Genomic DNA, 21,111 nt, shown 5'->3' on the forward strand with positions numbered 1-21,111 from the left:
GGTGGGTGTGACTGAGCACGGAAAAGCAACTCAGGACTTTTTTTGTGGCTCGACGTACACCTTGACAACTTCTCGCCAATGACCCATTGGCCGGAAATGGGGGAGTCACACCTCTGGGAGCAATCTGAGGCTGTTTGGAGCTAGCAAGGCTTCATTGGAACAAAATATAAACTCCCAAACACTTGTAGCTATTTCCTCCCCATCCCCCTCTTCCCTGGTATTCCCTAATCCCTCCCCAAGTTACTCCTTCCCTGTTTTCTCCCCTTCCCCAAATTCCTACTCAATGTGAACTGTTGGTGGTTAAGAATATATTTCAATTCTTCAAGTCTCCCTCAATGCTGAGTGAGCCCTCCCCTCTTCAGCCTCCAACGAGGTAAGGGTCTCTCCTTTTTGGGGATGGGTGGCCCAGCCAGGGCTCTTCTTGGTGGATTCGGCACCACCACCACCTCCTCCTCCCTGGAGGTCGGTGCCCGGATGGCCTGGCCGAGCAACATCTCCCTGGACCTCAACCAAAGCCAGGCGACGGGGATAGCTTTCGGAGGTAGCGGTGGGCTTGGAAACGCGGCGGCTATGAGCGCGGGTCTGGACAATTTCACGCAGGAGCCCGACGTCACCAGTGCGGCGATCAAACAGAAAAACTGGCCGGCGCTGCTCATCCTCGTCATCATCGCGTTGACGATCGGCGGGAATATCTTGGTGATCCTGGCGGTGTCGCTGGAGAAGAAGCTTCAAAACGCCACCAACTTCTTCCTCAGATCGCTGGCCGTGGCGGACATGCTCGTAGGCATCCTGGTCATGCCGATCTCACTCATCAACATCCTATATGGTGAGTTTTGACGCCTTACAAAGCACCTGATTCAACACTCGGAGGTATAAGGAGATATAGGTGACGGTTTCCTGTTGAAATCCTGAAATCAATGTTGGATACATAACATACCTTTTAAAGGAGCTGGGGGACATCTGTAGAAAAAGTAGTTTCAAAGGAACATAACCCTGAACCGTTGATTCAACCAAATTAATCAACAATATCTATTGTTTGGCTTGAGTCACCAACGTTTTAAAACATGAATTTTATTTGTGGTGAAAGAAGGAAGGAAGGAAGGAAGGAAGGAAGGAAGGAAGGAAGGAAGGAAAGAAAGCAAGATGGAAGGATGGAAAGAAGGAAGGAAGGAATGATGGAAGGGAAGAAGAAGGAAGGAAAGGAGGAAGGAATGATGGAAGAGAGGAAGAAGGAAGGAGAGGAAGAAGGAAGGAAGGGAAGGAAGGAGGGAGGAAGGAAAGGATGGAAGGACGGAGGAAAGAAGGAAGGAAGGAAGGTAGTAGGGAGGGAGGAAAGATGGAATGAGGGAGGAAGGGAGAAAGGAAAAGAGGAAGGGAGGAAGGAAGGGCAGAGGAAAGAAGGAAGGGAGGAAGTTAGGCGGGAGGAAAGAATGAGAGAAGGAGGGAAGGAAGAAAAAAGGAAGAAAGAAGGAAGGAAGGGAGGAAAAAGAGAGGAAGGAAAGAAAGAGAGAAGGAGGGAGGAAGGACAGACGGAAGGAAGGAAGGAAAGAAGGAACAGTCAAAACAGACGGGGTGAATTTGACCCGGGAGGACGACACGAAGGTTAAGGAACGAGTTGCACACAGTTATCTGATTGGCGAACGGAGCTTAAGAGCTTATAATAATTGATTTAGTTTGTTACAGTTTGTCACTCTAATCATGAAAATGACACAGGCGTGCAGAATAAATCTCACCCAATATTTAAACAGCCTTTCCCTTTGCACATTTCTACCCCTACTCACCAGCTGTTGCCAGCACGCTGTGACACGCGCCCCGTCATTATATCAAACATTTTTCAGTGCAATTATCGAAAATGATTATTGCATCTCGGAGACATTGCACGCTGTGATTTTTGCAAGTGATTCAAGAGCCGGAGGATGCCAACTTTTGATAATTGCGATACCGTACGAGCCATCAACTGCTGTTCTTGCTTACAATATCCGAGCCAGGATTCTGCATGAACACCCACATTAGCTTAATAGGCTCTCGTGTTGTTAGGAGTGTAGGCTGTGTATTTCATTTATTTTCCAATGTTGAGTAAAAACATTAAATTAGAGAGAAAGGCTGTCTTCATCTTTACATTTGAGCCAGGTCATTATATTAACACCATTTCTTACAGTGTACCTGCAAATGTCACAAAACTGATCACAGACATGACACTAAGTGAGAAATGTTTGGGTTTTTTTTTTTGCAGAGCTGCAGATAAACACAAGTTGACCTTTGCAACTTTCATTGATAGTAATCCTTTTCAACACTCGTGTTACTTAACTTCCAAAGAACTTCGAACCATTTCTCATCAATGCATCTTGGGGTTTTCCACTTTTAAAAGCATTTGGATGAATTCATCTCTCGAATGAAGGATCTTGGAGTAAATATTGAAGGTGGTTGAGGATAAAAATGGGCTAAATCTGAGTGTTTTTCCAAGTCTAAAGTGTCAATTCTTTGAGTGCAAGTCCAGGTCAAGTCGACTAAAGATTAAGGCTCTATTGGTGCTAAAAGATTTTTGATGTTTAATGTGAGTTTCCTTGGTTATCTGCCAAGGTCTGCACCAAATTGCCATCTGCCGTAAACCCTAGCAAACTTGTAAAAGCTTATGAGTACTAACTGGAAATCTGGCTCAAATATTTGTTATAAAGATCTGACAAGAATCATTTACTTTCGGCCAATAACTTTCGGCCAATTTGATCCAGGATTTCTCTAAATTCTTGGCCTCGGATGATGGAAGACATACCGATCTGGTCCAATTCAATCCGAACAGCGAGGACAGTCAAATGAGACGTGGCTATTATCACGACAGGCACATTTAAAGAATAATTCCTTTTGGCCCGGTTGGTGCTGGATGATTTGACAGTGATGTTGCCGTGAGTCTTTTTTTTGCCTCAGTTATCTACCGATGTCACATGTGGCCATTTTGTGTCTCTCGGAGAAACATTTTTTTTGATTAACTGAGTGCAAACTGTGATGGCGACTGAGCCAAACAAGTATTGCCTGGGAGGAAAGTGTGTGTTTGTGTGTGTGTGGGTGCTGTTTTATCAGTGTGACAGCAAAAGAAGCCAAATTCAGGGGTGAAGTCGACACAGATGTTGTTCTGACAGGCCAAAAAAAAGTGCTTATTACTGTAATTAAACCAGTCAAGACCTCCTGGGACTTATCATCCAATCAACTACAGTAGGGCTGGGTATCGGTACTCATTACCTTTTAAGGTATCGACTGAAATAAATCAAGTAATATCAAAACGTCTCCAGTCAAACGATACCTGCAATCGATCCTTTTTGCACCCAGAGCTAGAACATATGACGATTTCTACAGACTTGCTCACAGCCAATCAATGCAAGCGTTCTTCGATTTAATACGACATGTGATTGGTCCACTGCCACAGCAGCTACAACCCGTCTGTGGTGGTGAAGTCGTGATTTAATGCTTTAATTCACATGATGGGTATCTAAGGAAGTACTCAGTTGGTATCAGTATCACTTTTTAAGGGTACTTGGGTTGGTACTGGTGGTATCATATTAACCCCTCAAGTCAAGGATGGAAGGGAGGAAGAAGGAAGGATGGAAGGGAGGAAGGAAGGAAGGATGGAAGGGAGGAAGGAAGGAAGGATGGAAGGGAAGGAGGGAGGAAGCAAGGAAGGGAGGAAGAAGGAAGGATAGAAGGGAGGAAGGAAGGAAAGGAGGGAGGAAGGAAGGAAGAAGGAAGGATGGAAGGAAAGGAGGGAGGAAGAAGGAAGGAAAGGAGGGAGGAAGGAAGGGAGGAGGAACGAAGGATGGAAGGGAGGGGGAGGAAAGAAAGAGAGAAGGAGGAAGGGAGGAAAAGAAGGAAGGGAGGAAGGAAAGAAGGAGGATGGGAGAAGGAAAGGAGGAAGGAAGGGAGGAATAAGGAAGGAAAGGAAGGAGGGAGGAAGGGAGGAAAGGTAAGAAGGCAGGAAGGAAGGTAGGAGGGAAGGAGAAAGAAAAAGAGGAAGTAAGGAAAGAGAGACAGAGGAAAGAAGGAAGGAGGAAGGAAAGAAGGAAGGGAGGAAGGAAAGGAAGGAAGGAAGGAAAGAAGGAAGGAAGGAGGGAAGGAAAGAAGGGGGATGGAGGAAGGAAAGAAGGAAGGGAGGAAAGAGAGAGGAAGGAAAGAAAGAGAGAAGGAGGGAGGAAGGACAGACAGAAGGTAGGAAGGAAGGGAGGAAAGAAGGAACAGTCAAAAGAGACGGGGTCAATTTGACCCGGGAGGACGACACGAAGGTTAAACTGCTAGCAAACATAAAACAGACCTGGTTCTTATGGCTCTCTGTGTGTGTGTCTTTCAACATTGATTGAAAACACTGAAAGATGACAAACGGTCGAACGACAAGAGGACGAACTGGCCGTCAAAAAAGGTCAAGTAGGGATGAGAGGTTGAGTAGAGGAGAGGTCAAGAGCTCACAGTCGGCTCCATTAACCCCAAGCAGCTGAGAGTGAGGGGCGTTATCTCGTTGATGGAAGATCCCACGGATGTGTCATATTGTGTTTGCCCACGAGAAAATGCCCAGAGCGATTTTTTTTTCCTATAAAATATGAGATTTAACAAACAAAAGATGAGTAATAAAGTCTACTAGTAACATTGTGCGGTGTGTCCACTTCAGAAGACACAGTGCAGTTCTTCACCTGTAAGTTTTATTAGTCCCATATGGGAAATTTGTAATGGGCACATAGTGCTACATGGTTGCATAGCAATATACACAATTACAATTACACAGAGACATACTGGTAGACAACACAAGACAGAATTACATCAGTTACACTACATGTAGCCAATCGAATGATAACAAGACTTCTGAATGAAGTATATTGACAGTGAGACTGAGTACAACTACGTGATATTGCGCAACCCAGAATATAACTAAGATAATGACAGTGACAGTAATCACAATGGTCTGGTGGTCTTAGTACCAGCTGGTTCTGAGAGAGACACACGACAGGGCCAGCCGATGCAATACACTGGTACTGGTAGTGGGCAGTAAAAGAAGTTTTCCACATTTTGTGCACTTTCTGTTTTCCGGTGTAACAGGCATATAGTGCAGCCCCATTTTAGAGCGTTTAGGTGGCATCTTGGCTGCTGAACTCTAGCTGGATTGCAGGAATCGCTTGACAGGAGACGTTTCAATACTACTTGGTATCTTTTTTCATATCGGTCGATAACTTAAAGCAGGAGTATTCAATTAAAATTCACTGAGGTCCAATTTGTGTAAATGTCCTCAAGTGAAGGTCTGTTATTTTTTATTTTTCAGTACCTTGAAGTAGCGTTATAGTTACATCAGCATCTGTGTCTACTGGCTAGATTATAGTCAAATAAATACAGTAGAATTCATTTATCAGTATTGGCACTCAACTTGTGGGAATCCTGGGCAGCTGGAGGACTGCTCCAACAGAAATTTCACTGTCTTGTGCAATGACAATAAAGATTATTATATTCTATTCTATTAACCTTCGTGTCGTCCTCCCGGGTCAAATTGACCCCGTCTGTTTTGACTGTTCCTTCTTTCCTCCCTTCCTTCCTTCCGTCTGTCCTTCCTCCCTCCCTCCTTCTGTTTTTCCTCCCTTCCTTCTTTCCTTCCTCCATCCTTCCCTCCTTCTTTCTTTCCCTCCTTCCTTCTTTCCTCCCTACCTCCTTCTCCCTTTCTTTCCTCCCCCCTACCGTCCTCCCTTCCTTCTTTCCCTTCCTCTTTTCCTTTCTCCCTCCCTCCTACTTTCCTTCTTTCCTTCTTTCGTCTGTCCTTCCTCCCTTCCTTCTTTCCTTTCCTCCCTCCCTTCCTCCCTCCTTTCCTTCCTTCCTTCTTTCCTTCCTTCCTTCTTTCCTCCCTCCTTTCCTTCCTTCTTCCTTCATTCCTCCCTTCCTCCCTCCCTCCTTTCCTTCCTTCCTCCTCCTTTCCTTCCTTCCTTCCTCCCTCCCTTCCTTCCTTGACTCGAGGACAACAGGAGGGATAGCTTTATAACAAAACATCTCAACAACTCCATTCTCCGTGTGTATCTCACTGACAGTCGAGTCTCTCTGCGTGTCCGAATGCACGGCTTTGATTGGCTGATTAGGGTCACGTGAAAAGATTGGATATGCACATTGGTCTGTGAGTTTCTGAGGGGTTGCTCCACTTTTACCGTAATACCTGGAGAAGCTGCGTCCGTTAAAATAGAAACACTCTGACAAAATTGAACAATCCTCAATATTTCATCAGTTACAGGTCCACAGGTATCGAGTACCAACATCCAGCCCTAATCATGATCAGTAATTGCATTAAATTTTCCCGTCTTGGACGCAACTCTCTATATTCATGGTTCTGCTCTGTAGCCGTCAAACATCTGTCAGGAATACTAAACAGGACCTGGGAGGGTTGAGTGCTTCTTAATGGCCGTGTTTGGTCAATGGACACACTGGCTGTCCCACTCTGTGTCTGTTAGCTGGAGCTGCTGCTGATTGCTCACTGAGGTAATCAATGTTTCACATGAGCAAACACACACCGAGGATAAAGAAAAGAAAAGAAAAGAAAACAGAGGACAGACTGTCTTTTTCTTTCTCTGCTTCACAAACAGACGAACATACACACTGAGACACACACACACACACACACACACACACACACACACACACACACACACACACACTCTCACACCTTTGAATAGAGCCTGAATCTATACCTGCAGTGTTATCCATCAGACTGGTACTTGGGTGTATTGATCCTCGCGGCTGGCTGAGTGATCGACCAGACAAACACACACACACACACACACACACAGAGAGAGACACACACACACACACACAGAGCATTCTCACACAATTTAAGTGACAATGAATCAAACAGATTACAGTGATAATGATGATAATAGTTATGATGATGATGATGATGATGATGATGACAGTCATGATAATTCATCAACTTTCACAGCAGTCTGTTCACACACACACACACAGGCACACACACATACAGATACACACACACACACACACACACACACACACACACACATGTTTACATCGCTTCAGAGAACATTACATGGACTTACATTCATTTCCTGGAGACTTATCCTGACCTTAACATAACCCTGAACTTACACATGTGTATCAGATAATGGTCACTTGTGGGGACATTACATAGACTTACATTCAGTTCCTGGACATTTATTGTAACCGTAACCATAACGACCATATGCCGAACCCTAATATAATCTTAACATAACCCTAACCTTACCTTAATATTAGACTAAGTCTTCACCCTAAAATGAATGACTTACATTAAGTTAAACACACATATATCACTTGTGGGGACATTACATAGATTTACATTCATTTCCTGGAGCTGTAACTTAACCACTGGACTAAAAATTACCTTTTTCCCCAATTAAGGACGTGGCTTTTGTCCCCAGTTTGACTAGCCTTCCCCTAATTATAACTGGTCTTAAATGTGAAATCGGTCCCCAGAAGTAGCCTATAACTGAAAATGAACACACACACACACACATACACACACAGCTTTTTGCAAATGCTGTTGTATTTTTTCTTATTACTTCATTTTGAGTTACCAGGATGATGATTAAATATAAACCACACACACACACACACACACACACACACACACACACACACACACACACACACACACACACACACACAATCTGGCTATCTGTAATGGTCCAGAATTTTAAAATGAATAAATAAAATACATGAGAAATTAGATAAATGTCCTTTAGACAGGAATAATGATTCTTATTAACCTTATCAAATCACATTATTCACATAAATCTCAGTTTCAGTGTTCCAGTCGACCTCAGCTTGGTTCACACACACACACACACACACACACACACACACACACACACACACACACACAAACTGCACCGCTGGACGCACACATGACCTCATTGTGTCTCCTGCAGTATGTAAATGGTAAAGAAAAAAATGTCTGTGTGTGACATGTATGGTCGGGGCAGAAGACACACACACACACACACACACACACACACACACACACACACACACACACACACACACACACACACTGCTGCAGGACTTCATACTACAGACTGTATCAGTGCTACAGCAGCAATGCACGCTTTAATAGCACTAAAAACTGCTGCATGCTTCTCTTCATAGTTTGAAATACTTCTGGAAAAACTTGCATGACCTTTACTGGAGGTTTTTAGTCGTATATCAAACTCGCTATAAATTATTAAAAAGGAGGGAAATGGGCAAAGCATGTACTAGCATAGAGGATAATGTATCTCATCCCCTGTGCTTGGACGGCACTTTGTTTTATATGATATTTGGCGTTTGCTCCTTTATTTCTATTACAGCTCTGCAGTGACGTCACTGACAGCTGTCGTCATATTTTCACCTTTTTTTTGTAGTCTTCTTATCCTGCTGATGTTCAAGCTCTGTGGTGTGAAGCTCGTTTTACTCTTTGCTTTTTTGGCGATTAATTCTGAGGCTAAATGGATTTAAACATCGGGACATCGATTTATCAAAAAGATTCATTAAGTTTAAACAAGCGAAAAAAGGGATTTAATGAGTCTGACTTGGAACATTTGTGCAGTAAAACCTGACAGAAAAAGGTTCAAGTTAAGACAATACAAATGATTTCAATGACTTATGATCTACAGCAGCTCTTTACAACATTGTGAACATGACTTGAGGATCATTTGGTATCTTTTACTTGCTGTAATGTTGAAGAGGAGCTTGTTTGACTTGCTTTTAAACTATAAGTGTAGTCAGGAAGTCTTTTCTTGTTTATGATATGCAGACAAAACACAAAATACACAAAATCTAGTCAAGCCCCCTGAGAAAATGATTTTGCTCAATTTGATCTCATGTGGGCCAGATCAGTAAAAGGAAGGAAGGAAGGAAGGAAGGAAGGAAACGAAGTGGAGAAGTAAGGAGGTAAAAAAGGAAGGAAGGACAGAAGGAAGGGAGGATGGAAGGAGGGCAAAAAAGGAAGGAAGGGAGGATGGAAGGAAGGACAGATGGAGGGAAGGAAGAAAGGGAGGAAGGACAGAAGGAAGGGAGGATGGAAGGAGGGATAAAAGGAAAGAAGGAAGGACATGGAGGAAAGGGAGGAAGAACAGATGGAGGGGAGGAAGGACAGAAGGAAGGGAGGATGGAAAGAGGGGAAAAAAGGAAGGAAGGGAGGATGGAAAGAAGGACAGATGGAGGAAAGGAAGAAAGGGAGGAAGGACAGAAGGAAGGGAGGATGGAAGGAGGGATAAAAGGAAAGAAGGAAGGACATATGGAGGAAAGAGAGGAAGGACAGAAGGAAGGGAGGATGGAAATAGGGATAAAAGGAAGGAAGGAAAGAAGGAAGGACATATGGAGGGGAGGAAGGACAGAAGGAAGGGGGGATGGAACGAGAAAAAGAAGGAAGGACATACAGAGGGAAGGAAGGAATAAAGGGAAGAAGGACAGAAGGAAGTAAAGAAGGAAAAGAAGACAGGAAGGAAAGTAGACCGGATCGGACCCCTCGGCAGGCCGGTTCTGGCCCACGAGCCTCATGTTTGACACACATGCACTAAATGTGTAATGAGTATCTAATGAAGCACTCAGTTGGTATCACTATCACTTTAAAGGTTCTTGGACTCAACAGTAATGAGATATCTTACCTTTCATTATGTGATTATGTGTAATGTTATCCCTTTAATTCACTATGTGCAATATAATGAGTACATAGACTTATTCTACACTGTAGCTGTTTGTTTTTATTTATTATTCAGACGTCTACTTTGTGCAATGACAATATAAAAGAAGGCTTTGAATTGAATTGAATTGGTTGTGATAGTAGAACAATAAGAGTGTTGTTTAGATTCATTTGGCTGCTTTCCTGAGTCTAGTGAGGAAGTGACAATGAAACACTGATAATATATGAAGTGAAGAAATTGCTCATAAATAAAATATCTCACTTCCGAAGACAAAATAAAACAGTAAAAAACATTTTTGAGTGATTTTTTTTTTTTTACTATAGAGAAATAAGGTGTGAAGAAAAGAGGGAGATAAGATCTGGTAGAGTCAATTAGGATATCTGTCTCTCTCTCTCACACACACACACACACACACATACACACACACACACACACACACACACACACACACACACACATACAGCATGAAACTATATGACCTTCGAGGCCGACTCAATCAAAGTTATCGCTTAAGGCCATCTCTCTGCATGGAGCCCAAATTGGAAACACTCTCAAGACAAAAACACACACACACACATATACCGAAAACCTTTACACACACACACACACACACACACACATATGTCGGACTTCTACTCTACACAGTGCATTACAGTAATATGAGCTCTCTCATCTCTGATTTAATGAATTGGAAAGAGGAAAAGCAGCAGCTCGAGTGACTGTAATAGAAAAAAAGATGGAAGAAGAGAGAGAAAGAGAGAAAGAGAGAAAGAGAAGGAGAGGTTGCCTGAGAAGAAAAGAGAAAAACGCTCTGTGATATTTATTGCCGTGGATGTTGTTGGACACGTCTGGAGAGGAGCTGAGTTATTGAGTTACGGAACAGACGATGTTTTAAATAGAAGCTGTAAATAGTTTAAAGTGTTGAACTGATAGAAATCCAGTTAATGGTGGTGATGAAGAAGAGGAGGATGAGGAGGAGGAGAGGAAAAACAAGAGGAAGGAGGAGAAGGAGTAGACGATGATGAAACAAGACGATGAAAAGGAAACGAAAAGAACGTCATAAAGAAAGAAGGAGAAGGAATAGAAGAGGAGGAAGAAGAAGAACAGGGAGGAGGAGAAGAGAAAGACGAATGAATATAGGGAGTAGAAGAGGAGGAAGAAGAACAAGATGATGAAAATAAAGAACGACAAATAGTAAGAAGAAGGAATAGAGGAGAGGAAAGAATAGAGGGAGAAAGAGCAAGAAGAAGAGGAAAAGGAGGAGAAGAGAAAAGACAAGAGGAAGAAGGATTATAGGGAGTAGAAGAAGAGGGGGAGAATGAACAAGAAGAGGAGGAATAAGGAGGAGAAGAGGAAAGAGAGAGGAAGAAGGAATAGAGGGAGTAGAAGAAGAGGGAGAGAATGGACAAAAAGAGGAGGAAAAAGGAGGAGAAGAGAAAAGACAAGAGGAAGAAGGATAAGAGGGAGTAGAAGAAGAGGGGGAGAAAGAACAAGAAGAGGAAAAAGGAGGAGAAGAGGAAAGACAAGAGGAAGAAGGAATATAGGGAGTAGAAGAAGAGGGGGAGAATGAACAAGAAGAGGAGGAATAAGGAGGAGAAGAGGAAAGAGAGAGGAAGAAGGAATAGAGGGAGTAGAAGAAGAGGGGGAGAATGAACAAGAAGAGGAGGAAAAAGGAGGAGAAAAGACAAGAGGAAGAAGGATAAGAGGAGGAGAAGAAGAGGGGGAGAATGAACAAGAAGAGGAGGAATAAGGAGGAGAAGAGAAAAGACAAGAGGAAGAAGGAATAGAGGGAGTAGAAGAAGAGGGGGAGAATGGACAAGAACAGGAGGAATAAGGAGGAGAAGAGGAAAGAGAGAGGGAGAAGGAATATAGGGAGTAGAAGAAGAGGGGGAGAATGAACAAGAACAGGAGGAATAAGGAGGAGAAGAGGAAAGAGAGAGGGAGAAGGAATATAGGGAGTAGAAGAAGAGGGAGAATGGACAAGAAGAGGAGGAAAAAGGAGGAGAAGAGAAAAGACAAGAGGAAGAAGGAATAGAGGGAGTAGAAGAAGAGGGGGAGAATGGACAAGAAGAGGAGGAAAAAGGAGGAGAAGAGAAAAGACAAGAGGAAGAAGGATAAGAGGAGGAGAAGAAGAGGGGGAGAATGAACAAGAAGAGGAGGAATAAGGAGGAGAAGAGGAAAGAGAGAGGGAGAAGGAATATAGGGAGTAGAAGAAGAGGGAGAGAATGAACAAGAAGAGGAGGAAAAAGGAGGAGAAGAGAATAGACAAGAGGAAGAAGGATAAGAGGAGGAGAAGAAGGAATAGAGGGAGTAGAAGAAGAGGGGGAGAATGAACAAGAAGAGGAGGAATAAGGAGGAGAAGAGGAAAGACAAGAGGAAGAAGGATAAGAGGAGGAGAAGAAGAGGGGGAGAATGGACAAGAAGAGGAGGAAAAAGGAGGAGAAGAGGAAAGAGAGAGGAAGAAGGAGTCACACATTTGCAATCAGGTCCGCCATCTTGGACGGCTACGTACGGCAACACCAGCTGGACAAACTACAGACTGTAGTGTTTCATTCATAGTTAAATCGTTTGATGTGAATCCAAACAAACAGTAAATACGTGTTTCTGGTCGTCATGCAGCGACCGATGCTTCTGAAAACCTTCGTATCTCTAACAGAGACGCTGAGCTTCTCTCCTAAAATCCTCCAATCAACACTCAGCACCGGTTCAACTTATTAAATCAACACGATGATTTAATTTCAAGAGTATTTTATGAACAGTGTGTAGTCGTAGTTATTATAGTAGAGAATCAAACACACCCACGAGCCAGCTTGTCTCTCTCTGTGTGTGTGTGTGTGTGTGTGTGTGTGTGTGTGTGTGTGTGTGTGTGTGTGTGTGTCATGCAGTGCCCCCAATAAGTGTTTGACCTCTCAAAAGTTATGCAAGCTGCCTCCTACTCAGCACACACACACACACACACACACACACACACACACACACACACACACACACACACACACACACACACACACAAAAACAAATATGTGATTCACTCCACATGCATCACACATGTGCTGCTTGTGGAGTGTGTGTGTGTGTGTGTGTGTGTGTGTGTGTGTGTGTGTGTGTGTGTGTGTGTGTGTGTGTGTGTGTGTGTGTGTGTGTGTGTGTGTGTGTGTGTGTGTGTGTTTGGCTGCAGGTCTTGTCCTCTGTGAAGAAAGGACTGTTCATATAAGAAGCTTCGAGGCTCAGAAAGACACAGAGAGACTTTTACAGAAGGAAATAAAACAGCAGCTTTACCTGATGTTTCATTTTGTCATTAATCTGGACGGGAACGCCTGAGGGGAGAAACACATCTCTCTCTCTGTCTCTCTCCCCCTCTCTCTCTCTCTCCCCCTCTCTCTCTCTCTCTCGCTCTCTCTCGCTCGCTCGCTCGCTCTCTCTCTCTCTCTCTCTCTCTCTCTGTCTCTCTCTCTGTCTCTCTCGCTCTCGCTCGCTCTCTCTCTCTGTCTCTCCTCTCTTGTCTCTCTCGCTCTCGCTCGCATCTCGCTCTCTCTCTGTCTCTCTCTCTCTCTCTCTGTCTCTCTCGCTCTCTCTCTCTCGCTCTCTCTCCATCTCTCTCTCGCTCTCTCTTCTCTCTCTATTTCTCTCTCTTTCTCTCTGTCTCTCTCTCTCTCTCTCTGTCTCTCTCTCTCTCTCTATTTCTCTCTCTCTCTATCTATCTCTCTCTCTGTCTCTATTTCTCTCTCTCTCGCCTCTCTCTCCATCTCTCTCTCTCTCGCTCTCTCTCTCTCTCTTCTCTCTCTCTATTCTCTCTCTCTCGCTCTCTCTCTCGTCTCTCTCTCTCTCTATTCTCTCTCTTTCTCTCTCTCTCTCTCTCTCCTCTCTCTCTCTCTTTCTTCAGACCTTTGAGCTGTTTTTGAGCTGCTCTTATCTGTGATTTGGAGACACCAACGTAAATTTAAGATGCACCAAAGTGAGAAAATGACACTGAATACAGACAAACTGTGGATGGATGTTAGTATTTGTTTCTGTATTTGTTTGAGGAGCAAATGTTTTTATATTTCAAATTATTTATACAGTACTTTAAGCTAAGGATGTGCATCATGAGCCCATTTTTTTAATGGTGTGTATAACCGATGAATAGTCAAATATTCGCTGCATGCCGACTTTCAATATTCATAACAAACAACAAGCTTGAACTGTGCAAACTTGTATTTGTTTAAATGATAATCAGCCTTCATTTCTTTACAGAAACACATTAATTAACCCTTACATACAGTTCAGTGTCAAATTTGACCCAATTTTACATTTATTTTAGCTGGATTTCTCTCTAAATGTGACCCGCAGTATCCAAAAATGGAAATAAAATGCATCTTTTTTTTATTTTTGTGTAGCTGATAAACATTTTTTATTTATGCAAATGTCCAAATTTGACCTGTGTTTATTAAAAAAAATCAAAAAATCAGCATTCAAACTAAAAATAGTCATTATGAGTCTTTTTTTTATTCCATAGATAAACATAATACACAGTGTTTGCTCTCTAACAGCTTCATTAAGGATTAATCAAGCATTTATTATTGACTGATGGTGAGTTTATGAATGTGAATTGGTGTTGAGACTAATTATGAGTCAGAATATGAACAGTATGTAAAGGGTTAAAAGGCCCCTAAAATATAATGTAATTTTAGAAAATTTAAAAAAAAAAACCCTCCAAATGACATTAAATACTCACAGGTTAAGGATGTACAATCATTGGATATTTCAGCGTTACAATAAATGTTCTTCCAGTAGTCTATTTTACAAAGCAGGGGATTCCCACATCGGGTCTCAAACTGCACGGATGACTGCGCTGACCACTCAGCCAAATCTTAAGCTCTGCCGGACCTGCAGCTATTTATAACAACTGTGTGTCAAAGAGAGACAGACAGCAGAGCGGAGGAGAGGAAAGGAGGGCAAAAAACAAGTATTTGTATGAAATAAATATTCATAACCCCCTCCCCCCTCACTGTTTCTTAGGTGATTTCAGTCGGCTCTCTTTTTGGTTTTCCTCTACAACCTTAAGCTTAAACATCTTACTATTCTCCAGTTTTGGGGAGGGTGAAATAGTGCCAGAGCTGCCAGCGTACGCAATCAAGCTAATTAATTTTACCCCCAGTTTAAGCAAAGGTTAACCCGCTGATTTCTCTCTCACAGCTAGCCAAAAAATAAAAAATGCCCCCGGCTATGTTTCTGTTCCCGTGGCTGCTGCTGCTACCAGCTCTACACGGTGTCACACTGTCAGTGGCTGTGATCTCTGTCCTCCCTGTGGAGGGTCAGCAGAGAGAGAGAGGGGGGGGGGGGGGGAGACTTCACCCCTCTGGGATCGACAGAGCATCACTAAGTAACTGAGTCTCACATACTGTACGATGTCTCTGGTGGTCTCAGAGTCTCCTGTTGGGAGTTAAATAACCATTTTTACTTTAAGTGTATAAACAACGCTGAGCATTTCCTTTACAATCATGTTAGCAATGAGAGACTTTTGTCCCACTTTTGAGGAGCTGTTCCCACCATAGCTCAACTCTGCTCCACATATTTCACACCTGACGACATTATCCTTTACTTTCTGTAAGTGTTTCCATGCTGGACTTTTGTGTGGCTTCGTCTCATAGACTGCATATAAAATGGACGTAACATCCGTGACGTCACCCATTGGTTTGTGGACTGCTGCTTGGAGGCCAATAGTATCGGATCTGAGCAGCGGCATCTTGAAAATTTCAGGTGTATGCTGGGTAAAAAAAAAACACGGATTCTACTTATATGGGCATCAGGAGGAGCATGAGGCGCCCTCCTGAACCTGTGAACCAATCAACCTGTCAATCATGACGTAGCCACGCCCTAATGCATACCCTGCTTTATCACAAATATAAAATCAGGGAGGCTAAAATGTCCCAAATGAACATCATACTGCATTGAAGAAGGCTTTAAACTAGCGATTGAGACCATAAACACATTTTGAAAACGTTTACTGAGGTTAGAAATCAAGTGAGAAGTTGGTGAATTCTCCATTGACTTGTATAGAAACGGAAGTCCTTTTGACACCAAAACGGTCGCCCCCTGGTGGCCTTTTGATAGAATGCAGTTTTGAGTTACTTCCGCGTTCACATCATTTCAGAGGACCGGAACTCCCCGCCTGCTTCGTCTGCATCATGTTCCCTCCAGTCAGCTAGCAGTCTAACTTACAACCGAGTAGCTACTTCAACACAAGGTGGAGGAGGTTTACAGAAGCTTAGAGCGCCTCCTAGTGGCTGATAGTAGCTGTTAATGAACCCTTCATACTAGACTACACAGCTCAACTCTTGATTAAAGTTTTCCAATGAAAGAAAAAACAACCACAGCACAAAGGTGGAAGTTAGACATTATTATGTTTTAATGACCCTTCCCTTCTTCGGTAGTGGTTCTGCTCCTTTTTCCTAACTTTACTAAATCATTTTGATGCATATAGTGTATACAGCCACAGTCATTATTTCCCCATTATTTCCTCCTGAGACTCCAACAAGACTTCAGTACATCTTTCACACATTTTAAAAGAATTAATCAAGTCTTTGGTTGACAAATTGTGACAAACAGTTTAAATGATGAACCTTATTTAATGACTCCGGTGCACCTGTGCTGTTGTGGAAAATGATGATAATATTTTATAAAATGGAGCTACAAACACTCAGACGCTCCTATTTTCTCCATTCATCCACAGACACTGTATTAATGACTGTATTTCTCCAAAGGATGTCTTCATAAATATGTTTCCTTTATTAGCTTGTCCTCCCTGTTGGTAACATTTATATACACACACTATTACTCAGCAGTGTACACATCTTTATCTTCATATCTTTATCATAATAATCACAATAATAACACTTGTAAACTGCGTAAATGTTGCAATCAAACCATCACCTGACCATGCATGTAAAGTGTGCAGCACCGTGAGCTTTGGATGCACTCTAATTAAAGTTTAGTCGACCTCCTCTTTGCTGCATCTTAAGCCGTCATACTCGGCTGACTCTGTTAACATTCGCCCCTTAAAACAGGCTGAACATGTTTACATCACTGCTTTAAAAGTCAGCTGAGTATAAACAGCAGTAAAGGGATCAAATTGTGTTTTTTTCTGTCTGTAATTTGTGAATAAACTGCATAAATAACTTTGTATTTTCTTTTCTATTCGCCCTCCAGACTATGCTTGGCCTCTCCCGAACGCCTTGTGTCCCATCTGGATTTACCTGGACGTGTTGTTCTCCACCGCGTCCATCATGCACCTGTGCGCCATCTCCCTGGATCGATACGTCGCCATCCGCAACCCCATCGAGCACAGTCGCTTCAACTCCAGAACCAAAGCCATGATGAAGATCGCCGCAGTCTGGACCATATCTATAGGTCAGATATACACGACACACGTAGTTTATAATGTGGTTTCTGAGAGATTTGACCACAAACACAGACACAGGAAAGGATGTTTTAACTCAGAAACATATCCACTAGACGAAATTCAATCAATTATGATAGATTTGCATTAACCAGAGGAACAAGCTTATCGATTTTGGTGACATTTATCATCTTTTCTCCTATGAAACTATGGTGGCATATTGCAAACACAGGATCCATTTCTTCAAATTAATAGTAATCTATAAAGACAGCTGAGCTCAACTGATTAAAATAAACAAAAACTAGACTTTTAGTCAATGTTTGTTTCTGCTCTATAAGACTTGTGAACAGCGCCTAAATTTGTTATCTCACACTCAATAGTAATACAACCTGTGATATTTACTTCTGAGGTGTATTATCCTTCTGTGACCCTGCGTCCTTATATGGGGACAGTACACTTAGGGTTTGCTGGACCTTATACTTCATGCTGCCTAACTTTGACCTGCTGTCCTCGTTCATACCAGGCGGGGAGTTCCGGTCCTCTGAAATGATGCCAACGCGGAAGTAATTTAAAACTGCATTCTATCAAAAGGCCACCAGGGGGCGACCGTTTTGGTGTCAAAAGGACTTCCGTCTCTATACAAGTCAATGGAGAATTCACCAACTTCTCACTTGATTTCTAACCTCAGTAAACGTTTTCAAAATGTGTTTATGGTCTCAATCGCTAGTTTAAAGCCTTCTTCAATGCAGTATGATGTTCATTTGTGAAATTTTGGCCTCCCTGATTTTATATTTGACGATAAAGCAGGGTATGCATTAGGGCGTGGCTACGTCATGAATGACAGGTCCATTTCTTATATACAGTCTATGGTTCATACACACTTTTTTGTGCCACCTAGTGGTCGCAAAAACACATTACAGTGTAAAAATCTGTGTAAAAAACAAGCTTGGCCAGTCAATCAACAGCTGATCCCCAGATAAAAGTGGACCAGGTACAAAACCTTACCAAATTTTATGGTTGAAACTTGTTTATTTATGCTTAATAACATTTGTAGTTTGATTCAAATTTGACTAATTTTAGCAACAGCAACAATCTACTACACTGCTAATCAGGAACTACTCGTTTGAGGACATTAGGACTTTATTATTATTGTTTGTGTGAATGTAAGGCAATGAATAGTTTTATACTCTGGTGGATTAATTGTGTTACACAGTAAAATAAACACATTGTCCCCCATATAAGGACTTTATTATTTTCCAAAAACTACCTCCTGTATAAAAACAATACTCAGTTTTTCCTACTAATCCCAAATATGTAGGAGAGATTAAAAATGCATACCAAACAAAAGCTCATTCATGACTCGTGTACATACAAAATAATCCTTGCCACTGCTCCAGAGAGGTGTTTATGGTCGTTTCTGAGGCTGGATTTACGGTGTCGTCGTACTGGATTTTATTGGCGTTCCTGTTAATTGTCAATCCCCCGTTCGACCCACACAGAAAGTTGGCAGATTGATGACTGTTATTAAATTTAATGACTTTTTCGGCATCCTCTGGCAGTTTCCCTCGAAGATCTAACTGTACCAACAAACCTACGGGACTTCGTGATACAGCACATTTCACATGAATTTTTATCACTAGAAAAGACAAAAATATGTAAATTAATGAATTATGTCAACTGAAAATTTATGGCGACTATCAGCAGTAGCCAGTAGCTATTATCTGCGGAAAAGTTATCACCCCAGTATGAATAATAATGCTCTAACAGGGGAAGATGGGGTCAAAAAAAAAAAAAAGGAGGTTGAGTGATAAAGAAGGCTGGAAACAAAGAAATGGAGTGTGCATAAAAAGAGATATCCTCTATAAATGCAATGTTAATAACTTCTTTTGATTGAATAAGAAAGGAAAAGCTGTGAATCAGACAAGCAGACAAACTTGACATTTTAGTCAACATCTTTAATGTTTTAATCCCTTAGAGATATGTTTGGTAATGTCAGAATTAATTCGGTTTCCGGTTGTAATAAGTCAGAACAAATGGTTTTAAGACCATCTAATAGTGTTTTTTGTCCCTCCTTTTCTTTGTTTCCAACCTCCCTGATGGTTCGACCTCCCTTCTGTCCTTATCATCCCTTGTTAGAGCCATTTTTCCCAGCCTGGGGTAATCAGTTTTATCGAGTGTGTGTGTGTGTGTGATTCCCTTTGAGGAAAGTGTTGAGCAATCGGATGACTTTTAAAACTTTTCTCTCAGTCCTCTCTTTGTCTGTCCATCCTGTCCTTCACCTTCATGTTGATGTTGTTTCGTGCCCTTCTAAGACCCAGGAGGGTTTCTTTTGTTGTGCGAACACGTACAACCACACACACACTTACATGAATGCATCCAGATCGTCCTTATCGTTAGCCTAACGTTCTCTGACCGTACAGTGAATGCAGCTCTGTGTAAGGTCATTGCATTATTGAATAAAACCACCTTGGGATAGATTGTTCCTGCATGTACAGTAAAGCCATAATCCAAATCTTCCTCCAGAATAATTTCATAACCTACATTTAGGATATATAATAATAATCCTCTGGGGGGATTTAATACAAGTGAACTCACTGACTACATATGGGGAACATTTTGTATTGAACATTTTTTTACTCTTCTGCCATAAAAAGGTATTATGTTGACCAAGGGGTTAGATGTGCAGTGCAGTCCTATTAAAGGAGCACTCCACTGATGGTAGACCTGAAGTACTCATCATGAGGAGGACTACTCAGCCTTTGCAGAGTGGGGTTTTTAAAGAAGTGGACGTTCAGGACACTAATGACACACACCATTGTGGTGCTTAATGGGAAGAGTAGTGTCTGGCATAATTGGACAAAATAGGAGGATAAGAGGTGTCTTATTGTCAATAAATATCACATCCACAAGGAAGGAGGTAAGGAAATAAAGAGAGAAGGAGGGAGGGAGGAAGGAAAGAAGGAAGGGAGGAAAGAGAGAAGAAGGGAGGAGAGGAGGGAGAAAGGAAAAGAGGAAGGGAAGAAAGAAGGAACATTATAAACTGACAGGGTCAATTTGACCTGGGAGGGCGACACGAAGGTTAAAATAAATCATAGATGGTAGTGAGACAGGTTCATGATGATCTTGGAACATATTTAATCCAGGTTTGTCCAGGGATAAGGAAATAGTAGATTACAGGTGTGGATCATTCATATTGTAGAAACTTTTAATGCAGGGAAGTGGATTAATGAGTTAATGAGTTAATGCTCAATCTAGAGAAATCTGTATTTGTGAATATTGAGATATTTTCCTCCAATGTACATTTTCTCCAACTGGTAGGCTTATACTGTTTACTGGTATAGTGGTAAACTTTAAAGCTGTCTTTCTTTGAGAGATTATTTCTTGAAAGCGAAATCATCGACCGCTGGAGATGACTGACGCCTCCAGATAAGCTTTACTTCCTTCCCTTCTGGCTCTGCAGTCGACCACAACTTGGCCGCTTTTGAATGAAAAGGAATCCCTGCTTTTCCCTGTTGGCTTTACCTTGACCCCTCCAGAGGTTCTGCACCACAACAGTCTGCCATGATTGAGGTCTGAGAGGGCAAACAGCGATCAATACCAAAGGATTAGCAACAAAACACCCAAAAGAAAATGTATTAATACACCATGAAGAGAGATTTTCTGCCTCTCTGAGCTTTTTTAGAGTCTAGTAGTGTGTGGTTTTCAGTCCATCTTCTCCTTTACGCCACTTGGAACTGATGCAGCTGCTTTTCAGCTAAACTGAAGTACCAATCTAGACACAAGAGTTTTCTCTGTTGTGACAAATTTGAAATGCAGAGTAGCGCTCATGCACAAATTGCCTCACTCTGTGTTGGCAGCAGTTGACACGTCGCACATATCTTGAAGCATGTGCTGGGTTTTTTTTTTTCATCTGCGGAAGTATTTCAAAGTTTTTTAAGGGTGAAATCGACCTCAAGTGGATCTCTTTCCAGCAATGTGCAGCTAAATCAGGTGATTCTCAGATAAAGGAAATCAAACACAAGTGAAAGTGCCAGAAAACTGAGCTGGGAA

General features: G+C 42.1%; 1 protein-coding gene across 1 annotated transcript in view; it reads left to right on the forward strand.

The window, feature by feature from the left end:
• Positions 1-349: 349 nt before the first annotated feature.
• Positions 350-21,111, forward strand: part of htr2cl1 (5-hydroxytryptamine (serotonin) receptor 2C, G protein-coupled-like 1) — a 44,874-nt gene continuing 24,112 nt past the window's right edge. The window contains exons 1-2 of the mRNA XM_062444960.1: positions 350-826; positions 16,872-17,072. Coding sequence (XP_062300944.1) covers positions 397-826; positions 16,872-17,072 — 631 coding nt within the window. The 5' untranslated portion in view covers positions 350-396. The remainder of the gene's footprint in view (positions 827-16,871; positions 17,073-21,111) is intronic.

This window comes from Scomber scombrus, chromosome 23 (assembly GCF_963691925.1).
Source record: "Scomber scombrus chromosome 23, fScoSco1.1, whole genome shotgun sequence".
Taxonomy (NCBI): domain Eukaryota; kingdom Metazoa; phylum Chordata; class Actinopteri; order Scombriformes; family Scombridae; genus Scomber; species Scomber scombrus.